This window comes from Notolabrus celidotus, chromosome 17, assembly GCF_009762535.1.
Source record: "Notolabrus celidotus isolate fNotCel1 chromosome 17, fNotCel1.pri, whole genome shotgun sequence".
Lineage (NCBI taxonomy): Eukaryota > Metazoa > Chordata > Actinopteri > Labriformes > Labridae > Notolabrus > Notolabrus celidotus.
In genome coordinates this window covers 17,847,840-17,866,232 of record NC_048288.1, presented here as the reverse complement: position 1 = coordinate 17,866,232, position 18,393 = coordinate 17,847,840, and the positions used below count along the sequence as shown (strand labels likewise).

General features: G+C 39.0%; 1 protein-coding gene across 1 annotated transcript in view; it reads right to left on the bottom strand.

Moving 5' to 3' along the window:
* The window catches only part of abca4a (ATP-binding cassette, sub-family A (ABC1), member 4a), a 46,178-nt gene extending 27,981 nt beyond the window's left edge, over window positions 1-18,197 (bottom strand). Inside the window, exons 1-8 of the mRNA XM_034705807.1 lie at window positions 18,133-18,197; window positions 17,571-17,682; window positions 16,447-16,540; window positions 16,187-16,328; window positions 15,837-15,976; window positions 10,743-10,870; window positions 6,602-6,799; window positions 1,705-1,794 (exon numbers count right to left, since the gene is read on the bottom strand). Of these exons, the coding sequence (XP_034561698.1) occupies window positions 1,705-1,794; window positions 6,602-6,799; window positions 10,743-10,870; window positions 15,837-15,976; window positions 16,187-16,328; window positions 16,447-16,540; window positions 17,571-17,636 (858 nt within the window). The 5' untranslated portion in view covers window positions 17,637-17,682; window positions 18,133-18,197. The remainder of the gene's footprint in view (window positions 1-1,704; window positions 1,795-6,601; window positions 6,800-10,742; window positions 10,871-15,836; window positions 15,977-16,186; window positions 16,329-16,446; window positions 16,541-17,570; window positions 17,683-18,132) is intronic.
* Between the last annotated feature and the right edge of the window lie 196 nt (window positions 18,198-18,393).

Genomic DNA, 18,393 nt, shown 5'->3' with positions numbered 1-18,393 from the left:
ATCTGCATAATCAGGGGCATGGCTGAGTTGATGGACGGGTCCACCTTGTCGCCTTTTTCTAGGCGGATCGAAACTCAGGTTGATTCATTGTTTCCAAAATGTAGACAGCCATCATTGGGCTCCATAACACCTCTTCAGAAACTTTTTCAGACTACGTCCACATTTTAAAGTCTACGAGTAGATGATGCTTTATGTTTCTAGACAGAAACTGCTAAAGTTTCAAGTGGGACCTGCCGGAAGATCTCAGGCAGCAGTTGGGGATAAACATTTTAAGGCATTCACTTAGGTACTCAGGGGCCAGTCCATTTAAGGCTTTAAAAGTGAGAGTTAAAATCTTAAAATCAATTCTAAAACTCACAGGCAACCAGGGAAGAGAGGCTAAAATTGGTGTGATGTGTTCCCTTTTCATGGTGTGTGTGAGGAGTCTGGCAGCAGCGTTTTGGACTAACTGGAGTTTTGAGAGGTTGTGTTTGCTTAGGTAGGTGTAGAGTGAGTTACAATAATCTAATCGGGAAGTAATGAATGCATGGATGACAATTTCTAGGTTATGGTGTGAAAGGAAGGGCCTGATCTCAGAGATTTTGCGCAGCTGATAGAAACAAGACTGGACTGTGGTTTTGATATGTTGGTTGAAGTTAAGGTTTTTATCAAAGGTGATGCCAAGATTCTTGCAGTGGGGGGTGACAGGAAAACCAAGCTGAAGTGAGGAGAGAATCTGTGATGAGTGTGGAGTGGACCTATGAGCATGACTTCTGATTTGTCTGTGTTGACTGTTTAAGAACTGTAATCTGGCAGCCTGTGTCTAAAATTGTAACTGTAGTTCATTATGATAAAAAAGTTACTTTCACAAAAATATGTAGTAAACAAAACGTACTATTCTTTAAATTGTATCCATTTTTAGCATCTTGCCTAGGCCAAAAAAAACTAGAATGCACCTTTAACTTTTGAGATGACATGATTAAGATATGTGGTTTTCAGCTTCCAAGAGATTTATTTTTGTTCTACCTGCAACTGTTTGTTGACAGTTTTTCAATTTGTTTGGTTTTCTTTGAAATCCTCCTCCTTTGATATGAAAGGCAAATTACTGAATGAGTATCTTCCTGTCGTCTGTCTCCACATCAGACTGTCCATTGTAGACAAAGAGACAAGAGTCTTGCCAACAGGATGCCAGACTGTCAGCTACTCCAAATGTCCCATGGAAACATCCACAACAAACACATTAAAGAGTAATATCCGGCACCCACGTACACTTGATGTTTCAAGCATAGGTAGACCACAAATTACTAGGATACAGTTTCACAATCACAAATCTGACACTGCACTGTTACATAAGTTAGACATAAATAGACTCAACCTTAGGTATTGCATATAACCTATCTGGCTATGACGAGGTTAAAACTGCCACCACAAACAGATCATTCAGTCACCACCTTTTCCATGTCTCCAGGCTTCACCTGTTCCTGCAGCCTCAGTGTTTTGTTTTCATTGGGATTCTCCCATAATGATGATGTATCTGTTTTTGAGGCTAACAAGGTCTGTTCTGGATTTAGCCTTCCTCATACGCACTACATGATATCCCCCACTGTCTGTGTTTGCGTAGAACCTCAGGCAAGAGGAAGCAACTGTTTCCTGGTGACTAAAATTAGCAGGCAGTGAACTTTTGAATGGAACTGGACCGAAGCTAAGCTCAGCCATGAGCCTTACCTCTCTCAGTTTTTCTGAGGCTGCAGAGACGACCTGGACCAACATGCGGATGTCGATGCCCTCAGACTGTTTGTCCTGCCCGAGAGGAAGCTGGAAAGAAACACAAATACATCATCTCAAAATGAAAACGCATATTTTTATAACTTTGGCTTGGTGCAAACTTTCCAGATCTGTCATCATGCAGTATTTCATTTGGTTCACATTATACTGTTTGCTTCGTGATATCATGATTTTATTATATTGTGACATAAATCATATTGTATCACGTCATATCCTTTCCTTATGTACCATGCCATATCGTACCTTATTGTATTGTACTGTAACACACCTTATTGTATGATATCAAATCATATCATATCATATATTATGACATATATACCTTGTATTAAAATACACTATTCTAAACTATGTTGTATTGTATTGCACAAAATCATATGAAACATAATGAAAACATACTTTATCATTTGAAATTATTTTATATGAAATTGTATCACATGTCATATTGCATCATGTTATATTGTATTGTTCTGCATGTATATTATGCTATATCCTTTCATATGGTATTATTTTGGTTGCAAATCACACATCGTACTATATCGCACTGCGTCAGATAGTATCACATTATATCGAATTACATTATATCTTATGGAATCACAGCATATGATATCATGCTGTATCCTATTGTGTTTAATTATGTTGTATGTCACATCATATCAAACTGTTATGTCATATAGTGTTGAATACGGTGGCCCTGCAGGACCGAACAAATTTACAAAAGATGAAACACTTTTACAAAGTTGGAGACAAATTTACATTTTGGAAAACATTTTTACATTTTAAAAAACAGCCATGGGGGAAGACATGCAGGAGATGGTCAACTGGCCAGGAATTGAACCAGCAACCCCTGCTTTACAGAATGTCAATGTTTCTCCGACTTTGTAAAAGTGTTTCATCTTTTGTAAATTTGTTTTGCTCTTCATTGCCACAGTAGTTGAAGGAGAGTTGTTACTGTGAGATACAAACAAAATTTCTTTGTGCTGTTAAATAAAAGAAAAAAACTAACATCTAATTTTTACCAACACTAACAATATAAATGAAATGACATACACCTTAGCATCATCTTAGTAAGTTCCCCTTCTCCTTATGGTTTCAGTCAATACGAAGCACTGACTAACATTTTCAGAGAACTGGGTTCATCATTCATGAGTAATATCTTTCCTTAGAATCTGCTGGTATTGTTGTCTCTGAGGGATCTGCTGTTGTGCACAGAGATCCTCCAGGCAGCTCACCACACAATAGGCTAAAGGTTCAGGAAGCACACGAGGCCAAGGCCAAGAACTTCCAGAGAAGACATCCTTCCTCTTCAGATATATGGATTCAGCATATCACAGATCAGTTAGTGAAGATAGAAAACCCCTCCTGGGTGAAAAGCCAAAACTGCATCACACGTTTTCTTTAGAACTGTTTGCAGTATTTTTACAGTTAAAACAACATTTAGCACATCCCGATGAGCCATAAGCCATCAGAGGAATGTCTTTTCTCAGCTTCCACTAGCTTCATTCAGCAAAGAATGAAGAAAGAGCTTACAACAGTCGTATCCACAACTTTCTTAACCTAGTAAAAATAAGATATATAATATTCTAAGCCATGTCAGTGTCTGTGGTGATAAAAGACAGCCAGGCGACCAAAATGTCATTTATATAAAAAAGGAAGCATGGACCGACAGACCACAGGGAATGACAATGAAAGCCATGTTATCTGAGCTTTTATAGCTCAAACAGAGAGTTTCCACTGACATTACATTCAGATCAGTCTATCTCACTGTGCCTGGAGGAGGATGAGGCAAAAGTGGACTATTGTTGCAGTGTGTTACCTCTCTGGATGTCTGATTCCCAAAAGGACGAGTAACTGACGGGTAAAAAATAATTTTAACTATTTTGAGGTTATTTGTTCAGAAAGTCTCTGTACTGAAATGAATATTTCACAGCTGACCCATCACTCTAACGTAGGAGGTATTGAACGACTGTCAGGTGATAGGAGAACAACTGCCAGGAACTAGACTAATGACCCTACTTAGGACCCTTTTGTGACTCCTGGACACACCCACGACTGTTAGAGGCTTATATTTTCTAGCTCTTCCCCAGTCTGGTCAAAACTGAAGAAGCCTTTTGGAGGAGAGGTGAAATGTCTTCAAGAATTTCTACCAGTCCAGTTGCCTTACAGATTAAGCTTTGGATTTCCATGACCTGAATGACTGAGAACCTTCACAGACATACTGAAATGAATGTCTCAATAGCCTATGTGTGATTCACAACAGTTTTCTGGTTTGTGTTGGGACCTTGGATTTGAATTACCTTTAATTCTGCAGTACACATCTGCACCGAACTGAAATCGCTGCACCGAAAAGGTTTGGTGTGATATGTGTATCTTTACAAACCTATCAACTGGTGGTGAAATCAGTCCAGACTGGGGCGCTGATTTAGATCAGTGGTGAAATCATACATCCCTTACAGATGCTACATTCCTCCGAGCAGCAGCCGGGAACAACTGCCAACCTTGGCCCACTCTCTCTACCCTGTGTCTGGCTCTTAACTGTGTGTCAAAATCATTCAGAGATGTTTGCTGTTCAGATATAATTTCCACCTTCTGATAACTAAGTATTCTTTATTTTTGATGAATATTTTTAAACCTCGGCCGGCAGGTTCATCTGTGGTTCATCTGCTCCTCAACAATCACAGTGAATGATTTAGTCGTTTTGGCAGTTTGATTCTGACTTGATTCAGGTTGAACGACACTTGCATGTCCCTGTGAAACATCCGTCCTTCACGATGAGTCAGAGCTCTTATGAAAATACGAACATCTGTTCATCTGTTTCTCCTGGCTGTAAACCTGCTGAGTGACAGACCTGTGTGAGCTTGTTCAGTTTTGATCCAGATGTGACCTGAGAACAAACGGCTAATGTGAAGTCAGACATGAGCTGCTGAAGGAAAGTATAATAACCCAACAGTAAATGGTGGACTAATAAATGTTACCATTTAAAAGCACTAACAGGTGGCTTCACTTTCCAATAAAACACACTGTAACGATTCAAATATCTGAATAAATTCACTGATAGATCACTCTAATGCATTTATCAGTGTCCTACTGTGATTATTACTGTCTTACAATAGTAATATCCTGCCAAATACTATTGTGTCTAATGCAAGCTTAACCTAAAGACCTTCTGCCAGCTGTTGGCTCAGCCTTCTGTGCACAGCCATTGAAGTTCTTTGTAGATAAGATAATTAAGTTGGCAAAGTCCCAAATGGTACTAATCCAACCACAGCTCCATACTGTCCTCTCTTATTCATCAAATAAATTAGGACCCTACCAAATTATGAAAAAAAAAAAGCAGCTCATTCTCAAATATGATGTTTCTAGAAGCATTTTCCACAATGGTGGCAGAGAAAAGTCTAACTGTATCTACCTTAGCAGAGGGTTAATGTGGAGGATGAAATAATAGCTCAATGGAGAATGAGAGAGCATTTAATAACCACATTTTAAATTTTAAGGTCTTAATGACATCTAGGTGTTCTGGTAGACTTCTTGAGCTGGCAGCAGTGAACAGGCTGTAATGGCTTTTGAAGGAAAATGCACCCAACCAAAGTTTTTCCTACAAAAGTTGTTGTTTTTGACACTGAGAAGCTCAGATTTTTTCCTTAGAGTCTGGATATATTTCAGAGAGGTTTTTTCATTAACCCTCCTATTATGTTGCCGGCCAAATTGAACCTGGGCAATATATGCCTTCCAAACCAGCCAATTGCAGCATAAAAATCTGGGCAGCATGTGACAGAAGAGGTGTCGTGTTAATTTATCAACATCACTTCATAATTTTTTATTTTCTTTAATCAAAAAATTAAAATAAAATGAACAAAAATCTATGTCACGTAAAACTATTGTATTCATATTTGGGGCTTTCCAATGTATCTTAAAAAACGAGTGAGTTATCCTCATTGAGCCATGATCTGAGAATTAAAGAACACCAATGGACTAAATCTTGATTTAGTAATGGAGTTAAAAATTAGATTTAATAAAATGTGTATTGGGATTTTTTGGGGTTCTGACACTTTTGGATAATTGAATATGCCCCGGGTCAAATTGACCCAGGAATATCATTGCTGTTCCAGAGAAACTAACATAACAGGAGGGTTAATGAACAGGACGCTGATTTGAACCAAAAACAGTCATTATGCTGCTCCACACAAATATTATTCTTATCTGTAAAAGATTAAAGTCACACAATAACACAAACAAACTGACAAACTTATGCAGCAGAAAACCAAAAACTCCTCTGTTCTATGATGTAAAATTAAACCTTTTTTCAATGAGGCCTGGTGGATACAGAGAGACAGTCTCTTCTTCTTCTTTAACAAAAAGGTCCGTCTCAGTAGGGCTCCTCTCTGTAATGTTATCAGACACTTAGAATAACAGTCTGAGCCTGTCAGTGACTAAATGAGCAGCTTCAGTGGCAGATTTAAGATTAAGCACATTGACCATTACGTTGCAGCTACTACAACACTGCACCGCTGTCAGCTAAGGCAAACTAGTGGATCAAATGTAAAAATAATTGACCTTTCAGTCATCTAGACCCCAAAATAAGAAAGAACAAGGAAGGTTAAGAGGAAGGTTAAAGAGTTCCCCTTTGAATACGGAAACTAGTTCGCGTGTAGGTTAAAGCATTACGTCAAGGACCTCTTCCACACCCTACAGGGGATGGCGATTGAAGGTTGTATTTAGTTAAGATAGTTGCTATGTTTACCTTTGTTGTTATTTACACTTGTATCTTTGACAAAAACAGCTTCCTAATCCTATAAAACCAACATCCGTGTAAGTGCTCTTAATCCCAGCCAAAACTGACCAGCCGGAAGAGCTTGAAGAAGTCGACATTGGCGTAGAACTTGTCCTCAATGATCTGCAGCCGTTGAGCAGGGAGGATGCACATGGCATTGCGAACAGCGTAGAGCCCCCGGCGGCTTGGGAAGATGAGGAATCGCTCCAGCAGGGTCAGGCTGCAGGCGATATCCTTTAAATGCAGGTCCGGGACCCCAAAGGCAAACTGGGGGGAAAAAAGGAAGAGTGTATAGGTCTTAAGATATATCCTGGTATCATTGCACTGTGATACCTTCTGTTGACCTGTCAGTATTTTTGCTCTCTGTTTAAACATTGAAAGATTATCCCAAGCACTTCAAATAGCAGAGGACAGATTTTTAAGCAGTCACTATTCAGGCCTTCTAATAGGCACAAACTTTTGGAAGATACAGTTAGATTTGTGATAAAAACATGTTGTCCCACAGGCGACAGTCTGCACCAACTTAAGGCTTGGTAGCTTTATGATCAACAAAACAGCGAGAGGTTCATTTCATAGAACTGACAGTGCCCCGGGAGAACTCAGTGGAGCAGGTGTATAAAAGGAAAAAACTTGGATATGCAGACTTAGCAGCTGAGCAGCAAGGATGGAAAGTTAGGCTTTGTCTAGCAGAAGTAGAATGTAAACAGTTTGTAGCATGATCAACTCCGTAGTTTATAGAACATCTCTCTCCAGACCCTTCTGTTTTTTTCTCTTTTCTTGTCTATTGTGATTTTAGAGTATGGTGGAGGGAGAGTGCGAGCATAGAGGGGACACCGGAGCTATCTGATGAGCCTCCTGGAGGTGTCCTCGGCCTAACTTGATAAAACACCAAAGAAAGGTTGTGCCCACTCAATAACCCCAGTGAGGTACTGGCTCACGCTGCCCATCTATCTCCATCTATCTTCATGCTTGGGTTGTGGGTAGGATTGGGTACCAAGGAATAACACCAGCATAATACCATTTCTAAATTTCATGGATTCAATTAGGCCTTTTTGGTTCCTAACAGCAACATATATCTGTCAGTGAGAATTTTTCAGTCCACAGAAGTTGTGCTTATCTGTCAGGACATGTTCTGCTGATGTAATATCAACATCATTTATGAATGATGCAGTGCGTCAACAAAGTTGTGAGAAGAAAATCATGGCAGACCATAGTAAGCGATCCAAAGTTAAAAAACACAGCGAAGTGCAACATGTAGCAAAGACACTTTACCCAAGGGAGGGAGCAAGTCCAATATGACGACAGATTTAGTTCAACACGTCAGGGCTTTCTGCAAAAATGTTGCACAATGCTGCATCTCAAGAGAAAAATACGAAGAGCAAACACAGGCATTTAGGGCACCATGAGGGGATGAAATGCTTAATTGATTACACTTACTAGTTTTTTGACTATTCTAATCACTCTGCACCCATCCAAACACACATTCATAGATTAGACTGCATTGGAACAGATCCTACTCTTTAGGATCTCTTTGGGACCTAATCTAATTCACACACACTCACACCTGGTGACCTAGCTTCAGGGCAATTTTGGGATCAGTATCTTGGCAAAGAACAACTTGACGTGCGGACTGGAGGAGCTAATGATCGGACCGCAGATCTTCTAATTAGGAAAACCTTCTCCATCTCTTTAGCAACAGTAGGCCGAAGGAAAGGAGGACAAATTTTCCTCTCACAAGTCAGCGTGCCATCGAAAGGAACTCAAGAATTGGACGATTTTTATGTGAATTCAAAGCTGTTGTTTTTTAGGGTTTAATATTTCTAAAATGTTGATGGAGATAAAGAGTCAAAGTGTTGGAGAGAGAGCTGAAAAACATGGAATTTACCTGGTACTTGAAAATCTAGTTGAACTACATCAAAATCACATGGTAGTTCAATAAGTTATGTTTATTTTTTGTCAAATTTAACAAGCTTGTCAGGTAGATGTCTTGTTAGAGTAGCGTTGATGTACTTGAACTTTGAAGCAGTAGTCATTAGGGATGAAAAGAGACCATGGTAGCGTGATGAATGGACTAAATGTAGACATAATGAAAGTTCCCCTGATAAAAAAAAATTGCGAATCAGCAGTGTTTGTTGTATGTCACGAGAAGCGCTCTCAAAGTTGATGACTCACTGGTACTTAAAGGTCCTACAAAGACTTACATGGAGGAGAGAAACTCAAACATGAAGCCCATCCCCAGAGACCTCATCTAACCCTGCAGTAACTGTGCTTAAACATTTGACCTGCCTGCTGGCTAGACACACAGGTGCATCAATGATTCAGTGCACACTCGAAACTACAGCAGAGAGGGGAGGGCCTGTTAGGGAGCCACTTGTGTCTGGATAACTTGGCATGCATGGATTTATGTGTGTGTTTACAGTGTGTTAACTGCCAAAGGGAGATTTATTACATCTGTTTTCCAGCCTGGTTCAACTGCTCATACTGACACCAGTGCAGCAGATTTATCCAACATACCTGAAGTCAACACGTCACACACGAAAAGAAGTTCCCAGAGACACAACAGAGGACAAACATGTCTCTGCTTGTTGAATACATCCTATTCTCTAACAGAAGAATTGTTGTGAACATCTATACCTAATGGGAAAGACAACGGCTTGATTGTGTCTGGCGCATGATAACAACTTTCTCTCTGCATTGGTTGTGTCCCAGACACAGCACCTGAAAATTTGTGTTGATATTATTACAGAGGATTAGGGCCACATGAACCCTCCTGATATGTTACGGGTCAATTTGACTCTTTTTAAAGTCTATTTTAGGTAATATATGCCTTCCAAACCAGCTAAATGCAGCATACAAATCTGGGCAGCATGTGACAGAAGAGGTGTCGTGTTAATTTATCAACATCACAACTATTGTATTTATATTTAGGTCTTTCCAATGTACATTAAAAAAAGTTTTAACATTAATTTTAATGAAAAATGAGTGAGTTGTCCTCATTGAACCATGATCTATGAGAATTGAAGAACACCAATGGGCTAAATCTTGATTTAAATGATTAGTAATGGAGTTAAAAATAAGGTTAAAAAAATCATGTATTGGGATTTTTTGGGGTACTGACACTTTTGGATTATTGAATATGTCCCGGGTCAAATTGACCCAGGACCATCATTGCTGTTCCAGAGAAATTAACATTACAGGAGGGTTAAGTTGCAATATTATGAGAACAAAGCCATAAAATTAAGAGAATAGTTGTTAGGAAGAAAGACGTAAATTTAGAAATCAAAATACAGTCTTGTAATTTTTCCAGACTGAAGTTTTAATATTACAAGAAAGAAGTTGAAAGCAAAAAAGTTGTACGTTTACCAGAATAAAGAATATTGCAAAATAGAGCTTTAAAAATGTACTTATAATAGAAAAAAACGTTAATAGTATGAGAATAAAGTCACACAATTTTGAGAACAAAGTCGTAATATTATGAGACTAAGGTCATAATGTTAAAATATCTTAAATTTACAAGATTAAAGTCTCCTAATACTACATGAATAAAACTGTAATATTAAAAATGATATGGTAAAAGGTATAAATGTACAAGAACAAAGTTGCAAATTTAACAGTATTAAGTTAAAATGTATGAGAATAAAGTTGTACTGCCACACTACAGTAAATCTGTTTTTAGAATTAGAAGCACTCCAAACTTCACTTAAATGAGAAACAGTGATTATCTTGTGTTGTTGTTGTTATTCGTTTAAGGACAGAGGTTGCACAAGTCGCCTGTTGGCCTGCTCTCTTTGGATAATCTTTACAGAGTCCTGATACTTAAGACAATGTGGGACTAATATGCTAAAAGATTGAGTTATTTATGAAACCTAGACTTGAGTATTACTTCTCAAGATACTCAACGTTTCTCTTTTAAGTGCAGGTAGCTGGCTTTCTTCTTCCAAAATGTGGCCCTAATAATCTGTCGTTATTCCCAGCTGAAGCAGAGTCTGGATCATTTCTAATTATACAATGTCCTGAAGTATCATTCAGCAACAAGTAAAAATGTACTGAAGTTTCTTGAAATCAGAATAATGTATTATTTAAGACACTTAAGAAGTATGTATGGTGTTATACAAATGAGTATAATGGCAACGTTTAAGAAATACCAATTGATTTAATTTGAATGGGGACACACTGCCTTTGTTAAAAAGCCGTTCATGTTTGTTTGTACCTGCTCAGGCCTTATTTGGGCATTGATGAGTTGATTCACCACAGGAGCTGTCAGAGGAATGTCTCTCAGCAGGAACGCTGTCAACATCTCATCATCTTTTAGGATCGACTCCACCTTTATTCCTCGACCTACAGAGAGACAAAGAGAGACAGAGACAGGAAGGGAGAGAGGGAGAGAGGGAGAGACAGCTTAGGTGACCAAGAATGACAAGGGAGCACCATAATATGATAACATACCAAAAAACTGTTTTCTTCACTGCTCCAAAAAAAACAAAAAAACAATATGTCTATGTTTCTCTGTGTTAAACGACTTTGTGCTGTCTACCAAGGCAAATCTTTTATTTCTGGACATTTTGAGTCTACCTGTCTCTTGATAATTGGCTTTTAAACTGTTATTAAGCTGACTTGTGTGATTTCTTTTCTACTTGTTTCAGTCTGACCAGTTATGTGTTGTATTTACAATGATGCTTTCCATGAGATCCCAAAAGATCAATGATGTATTTGATTGAGTAAGGCAGTAGATACTGGAAACAATGATCAAATCAGGATTAACCTATCGGTACACATTCTGGGCAAGCTGTAACAAATCCATTACAAGGAGAGGAATTTAGGATGAAGAAACACCTTATAGTCTCATCATCCCAGCAGCCTGTCTGAGCCTGAACCAGTTTTTGTCTGACAAACAAAGTGCTGCTGTGGCTTAAATCCTGGTTCAACCCTAAACGTACTCTGCTAGATTGATGAAGTTCTCATACACCCACAAGAAAGCATACAGAAACCACAAAACCCAAAGGATGAGAGGGAGGGGCTGGAACTATTGGTTTTAGAGGAACGGGAAGAAGCAGGAGAAGAAAGAGAGGATAGAAGAAGCAAAAGACAGAGAAGGAGAAGTTGAAGGTGAAGAGTAAAGAGTGAGAGAGAGAGAGAGAGAGAGAGAGAGAGAGAGAGAGAGAGAGAAGAGAAGATAGAAAGTTAAGATGAGGGAGACAGAAGAGAGAGGAGTAGAAGACGAAAAATGTAAGACAATGGTATAGGAATTAGAAACAAAAAAAGGAAGAAAATGAAGATTGGCAAGAGAAGAAGGAGTAAAAATAGAACAGGAAAAGCACAGGAAGGAAGAGGATGTGACTAGAAAAACTAAGGAACAGAAGCAGAAAGGGCAGATGAAGAAAGTGTAAAAAAGAAATGAGGAAGAATTTATAGAGAATAAAGAAGGAAAGGGAGAATAAAAAAAGGCAGAAGAAGATTTTACAAAAGAAGCAAATGGAGATTAAGAAGAAGAAGAAGAACCAAAAGCAGAGAGAGCAGGACACAAAAAAGAGGCAAAGGGAGAAAAGGGGGGGTGGGGAAGAAGGAAGAAGTTTACTTAAAATCTTTTTGAAACAAACACACACTGGGTTGGTTTTCTGTTAGACGTGTATATGTGTTAATATTTACACATGTTTATATTTTTGAATTCATGTGTGAAGTTTAGTCTGACCAGTTTAGTTGCCTTCACCTGCCAGCAAGCCTTCATTAGGGTGTGTAATTATGGGGTATATATACACAAGTACTACACTCACACACACACACACACACACACACACACACACACACACACACACAAACACAAACCTGTTCATAATCAAAGGCCTTGTACATGAAATCTCCACTCAAACATTTCCTGATTAATGAGACCACTCGTGATGAGTCAGTTTCATCAGTTACATAACTCACTTCTCAACATGATTCAATTTTCTCCCCCGGGGGGCTCATGGGAACTTTAGTGGAATGTGGATCTGTATCTCTGTGAGCTCTGTTTGTCCGTCGACATCGTTCTCCATGAGAGCGGCAGCACAGAGAGCAACCAGACGTAATCGCTCCCAGGCTGGAATGCTTTCAGCCTCATCCCTCTCCCATCACAGAGGTTTATTTTACCAGCAGGGAAACATGCTATATATACACCGTGCATGAACATGCAACGTATATATTAACAGAGAAATGTTTGCGTGGACTCTCCAGAGATGGGATCAGTGTTCCTCTGTGTGTCCCTTATGGAGTGCCCAGTATGGACAAGGAACACGTGAATTGCTTTCCCACAAAATAAACAACACAGTGGTGGTGAAAGTAAGCAGATTAACTTACGGGCCTTCTTAAACCCCTGTCATGTAATCCTGTTACACTGTGTACAACACAGACGGACTGATGGAGGAGTGAGGGGTGATACAGACTGAGACATGGGTTCACACCAGACCACGGTCAAAGTTTGAAATGTAAGATCAAATGTATTATTGATAACTTTTACTTATCATTCATAACTGTCATTAATTAAAATATTTCAGAGCAACCACTACATGTTCTTCAAAAGTCTTGCATGAGGTTGAAATAACAAAATATGATGGCAAAAAATAATGGGTCTGTAAAACTGTGAATAAACCATTCTTCTTAACCTTTATTTTTTATTTCTGTATATCTGTTTAATTTCTCTGAACAAACTGAGTTTTAACTAAGTTTTGTAACTAAATTTACTTTCTTTCTTTCTTTCTTTCTTGATCTTATATTTTAAAATATTTTATATTTCCATGCTTATGTTTGTTTAATGTCATATTTTAAATTGGGTATTTTCTGACAAGGTATGGCGTTATGGAATGAGCCTGATATTGGATCTACAATTAAATGTTGGGCATATGGGCACCCTGCGGGGGAGTCAAGAGGTCTGAGCCAGCTTCAGGCTGCGACTCGACACAGAAAAGATTCAATGTGTGCCTTGCCTAACCTTTATGCTTAGTGCTATTTGTCAAACAATAACTAAACTCGCCACTCAAACCTATTATTTCATTCTGCCCCTTACATCTGGTACATCCAACCACAGTAACATAACAAACCTGTGACCTGCAGCCCAAACAGATTCAACACACCATGCCGCTTCAAAAACACCTAACAAAAGCAGTCGCTCTCTGCGCTCACTCCACCCTCAAAACTCATGAGTCAGAAAGTCGACTGTAATTACTTAACTGTCCAAATCAAACAGAAACAGGAGAGGGGAATCAGGCCGGGGGAGATCTGAGGATGACTGGAGCGATATCTGGGAAAGTCAGGCCAAGACTACCAATTCAAGATCCCTCTGTGAATTCTGCTGGAAGCATACGTAAAAATACTTTCTGACTGCAAGTTGCAGGCAGTTCTGACTACATGTTGGAGGAAATGAATGGATAAGCTCTGTATCCATGTATCCTTTTCAATTCTGTATGCATTTTCACCATGTGCAGCATACCGAAGTGACTCTGGAAAGAAATATTACTTTGACAATGAAGTTGAACTTTAAAGCTGAAGCTACACGTGATGCTAACAACACATTCTGACCTGTATACTGTTGACCTTTCTCAAGTTAAGGTGTGCTCCTTGCAGTGCAGGTTAAACTTGTCATATCCGTGTATGCATTTGGTTTACTTTCCCTTGAAGGTGTTTGAGAAGAGCTGTTAACATATGGACTTTGCCATTCTCAGACAATGGCCATGCTCATGCTCATGTCATTGTCATAGCATTGTTTTTCTTCTCATGAAATTACCCATCTGTTATCAGTACTTTTATTAAGTGCTCTTGGTTGCTAGCAAAAAAGCCATCACTCGAAAGTGGCTGCATGCAAGCCCACCATCAAAGGATTGTCTGGATTGCTGTTGTCAAATAAATACATCGCATGGAAGAAACGTCAAATTCCATCAGACTGCAACCTTGAAAACTTCCTGGAAAAAAAAGACTTTAAGCTATTTGGGATGTGCCCTTTCACCTGTGTAATCCAAACTCCCTACTCTGTTTCTAAAGAGGCTCACACCAACCTTTACCTGTTCCTTTATTGTCTTTGTCTGTTATTTTGTTTTGTCATACATTTTTAATAAAAATGAAAGGGTAAAAAAAAAAAATAGAAAGTCAACAGTAAATTTGCAGCATTTCTGCAGTCATTGACATCGACAAGTCTAACGGCATGAGAGCAGCATATACTAAAAACTCAGGACAAACTGTAACATTAGAAAAATATAAAGAAGTCAAACATAATCCAGATTTAAGCAACTGGATAGCTGGCATAAATGACCAACTATGTGAATGTGTAGTATAATCACTGCCTTATCATAGGGTATCATTAGATCTGATTATAATAATGTGTATTCCATTACATAATTTTAGCACCCAACTGTGTTAAAAACTAAATTCTGGTGAAATAGTTCTGCATTGCATTGGTCGGTGAGTCATGAATGGCAGAATGTTGAAGAACAGGACGCAGCTCTTACAATTGCTCTAATCACTGACCCTGGAGGATTCATTGTGATTATATTACCCTATGAAAATAAGTGTGGCTAAATTTGACATTGGTTTGTTTATGGTGCGGGAAAAGGAAAGATATGGAAACAGCGGAGACAACACTGGAGAGGTGAAAAGAAAAAAATCTATGTGCTATAACAGAGAACGCTACAAACTTAACAGAAAAGCAAACACTTAAAAGAACACAGTACAGGATACAGCTGTGTTTAAGGACTGACTGATGGAAAAGGAAATGTCACAGACTCTGACAGTGATGAGGCAGAAAAACTCAGTCCTGTTCACTTCTGTCTTCCTTCACCATCAGTGGAAACGTTCAGTTTAATGTGAGTAATAACAGCTAAGTTAGCTCAGGGTGCTGGTTGCCCAGTGTTTTATGTCCATGCGCGCCATGTATAGAGGCTGTTAACCTCGATGCAGATGACCTGGCTTCCAATTCAACTCGTACTCTCTTTCCCCACATGTAATTTCCCACTCTCTCTCCCTGACCCTATCCACTATCTTATCTCTACTAAAAAAGGTACAAAAAAGCAGCAAAATAAATCTTAAGGTAATATCAGGAAGAAGAAGAACAAAAAGTCATCAGCGAAAAAAAAACACTAAGGGATCAAGAGACCTGAGTGAAAAGAGAGAGGTACTGTAATTGTAATCCTTCATTTGGAACATGACCTGCTAAAGAGCAGCATACGTTCTTATGGCCCCTTCAGTATGTGAACTTTCAATCTTGTGCTGTTAACCCAGAGTTAACCCTTGCCTTCTGCACACTTGCTGCAATGTGTTGATTGATGACGAGAGCACTGACCTGAGAAACGTTCAGGATGGGTTCGTAGGGAGTCCACAAAGTTAGTCATGGCGTTCAGCTCTTTCCAGTAGCAACCAAGCTGCCGAAAGGCTGGGTCGTTGAATAGAAGCTCCTGAGCATCTGAGTAGAACTGAGCGAAACTACAGGAAAGATGAAACAGAAATTGTGCAACTAATCAGCCTATATATTCATAAATGGTTGTGTGCACAAGAATAGAAAAAAACAGAATACAGAAATATGAAAATATATTCTCTATTCACTTAGTTACATAACTCTATCCTTTAACTTCAGATCAAATATATCCCCAGAGGATTTATCTTCCCCTTTCCAACTCAACAGGTGATGCTTACATGGAGTTGTTGTAGTTGGACACCAGACCTGGCGATTCACCTCTTGTGGGGTACTGAAAACAAGGGTTGTTGGCGTTACAGAAGATCCCTTGGATCCATGGTAAGATCCCTGCAGAGGGCATGGCCTTGTTGGGGAAGTGACCTGAGGGTGATTACGAACACTGAGAGTAAGGACGCCACAGATCACGCAGGACATCAAATTCCACTTTCTTTGGAAATTAATATTTCTGATATTTTCATGTACAGTGTTGTTAACTTACATTCATGTTGGCGGTACAATGGATTCACTCTTCTAAGCCACACTAGTCCCATGAAGAGTATCACAGGCCACATGATCTCCATGAAAAAACGCACCTAGTCACAGATAACAACCAAAACTTCATTCATTGAGAAATCTCCATAGAGATTTGTTTTTTCTTTCAATTAGTGAACAGAAATGGAAAACTTCAGAGCACTTTCAAGTAAGAAACTTGATACACTAAGACAAAACTAGGGATGCAAGCAGCACTTTGCGGGCCCTTGCACCTTTGTGCATATCACTGTGTAGAAAAAGCAGGGGTCTGGTGCATGTTAGGGTGTGGTGCAAGTTAGGTGAGGAGTGGCTGAGACTGTGCTGCAGTCATTGGGTCTTTTTCAAACCCAAAGCAGTCAAAATGGATCTGAGTTGTCTTGTGTTTTGGACCCAACATGAGGAGAGAGCACACAGTTCAAATTCTACAACAACCAAATAAACATATTAAACATATCAATAGGCAGTGCTGTAACAAAGACTGATTTTTTTCATTCAGATGTTTTCAGAAAGGCTATTTTTAATCACACATGATAAGTTTGGTGCAGTTTTAACTCCACATTAGTCCAACTCAGGAATAACAGAAAACATTTCTTTGGTGCAAACAGTTTTTGTTACAACTGCTTGGGATAACAAGCTTCAATGTCCATGATGTTGACTCAATAGAAGCAGAGAGTATTTTAAGTGTTTGTTCCATCGATCTAAATATTTCTAGTGTCAAAATACTCAACAACATGCACAAATGAGACGATAACCTTGCAGACAGATATAGACACAATCTGACATTAATGATCGCCTTTCAAAATGTTGTGAAAAATGTAATTCTAACCAGAATATTCTGCATGTCTGTAAGATATGTTCATGGTCAAAATCAGCCATTGCTTGTGTCAATTTCTAACTTTTTTAGTTAAGGGACATTAAAAAAAAGTCTTTAAAAAGTAACATAGAAGTTATAACCATTGGTCATATCAGTGCACAAACAAAATACAATTAATGACAGTGTCGTCTGCTAAAATACCATTAAGTGTCATTCTTTGCAAACGGCCACTCTAAACAAGATGCATGTTGTGTGCTATTGATGCATGATTTTTTTACCCTCTGCCTCCTGCGTATGGTCCAGTTTTTCCATAATAGGAGTTTGACCTGTCTTCCTGCCCCCATGACTCCTCCTCTTCACCCCCGCAGGGGCTGGCACCAGTCGGCAAACCTGTATCCAACCAGTAAAAAATGCTCTTAATTAGCTTAATGAAGCCACATTACATTTTAGAAACTATGTATTGATGACTTAAAACACTTTGCAATTAGAAAGCTACATTTTGTGAATAAAATCCTGTGTAGCTTCAGGATAAAGGTGTCCATTCATTCACCCCGCAAGTGGTGACTAAGGTTAGCATTAGTCCTGTAACAAGCTTACTGAGCTCAAGACACTTCACATGGTCAGCGCAATCATCAGAATTTTCCAGTCTTTTCACTCTCTTTACTATTATGGCGAACGCAATGTAAAGGAACTAAATACCACACATGAAACTCTGGGAAAAAACACGTACTTAAATCCAGCCCTGTACAAACTGTTGTGCCATTTGATAGCTGCCATAATAAACATGTCACTTTTTCTGATCTCAATACATGCTATAGTGAAGCACAACAAATCACTTACCTCAAAGGAAGACTTGGAGTGTATATTGACGTTCAATAAATGAAGCATAACACCACATATCCCACAGACATGCCTTGTTGTTGCAAACACAGCGAGAATCCAGACCTTGTGAATAGTTAAGCAGATTGCTTTAATCTCCTTTCTCACTTCTGGGCAACCGCCAACACTCTTATCCATTTGTAGAGCTCTACATGACCTAACCCCTAGCCCAGGTTACACCATATAATCCTACCTCTGTTATAATCCCCACACTGGCAGAGA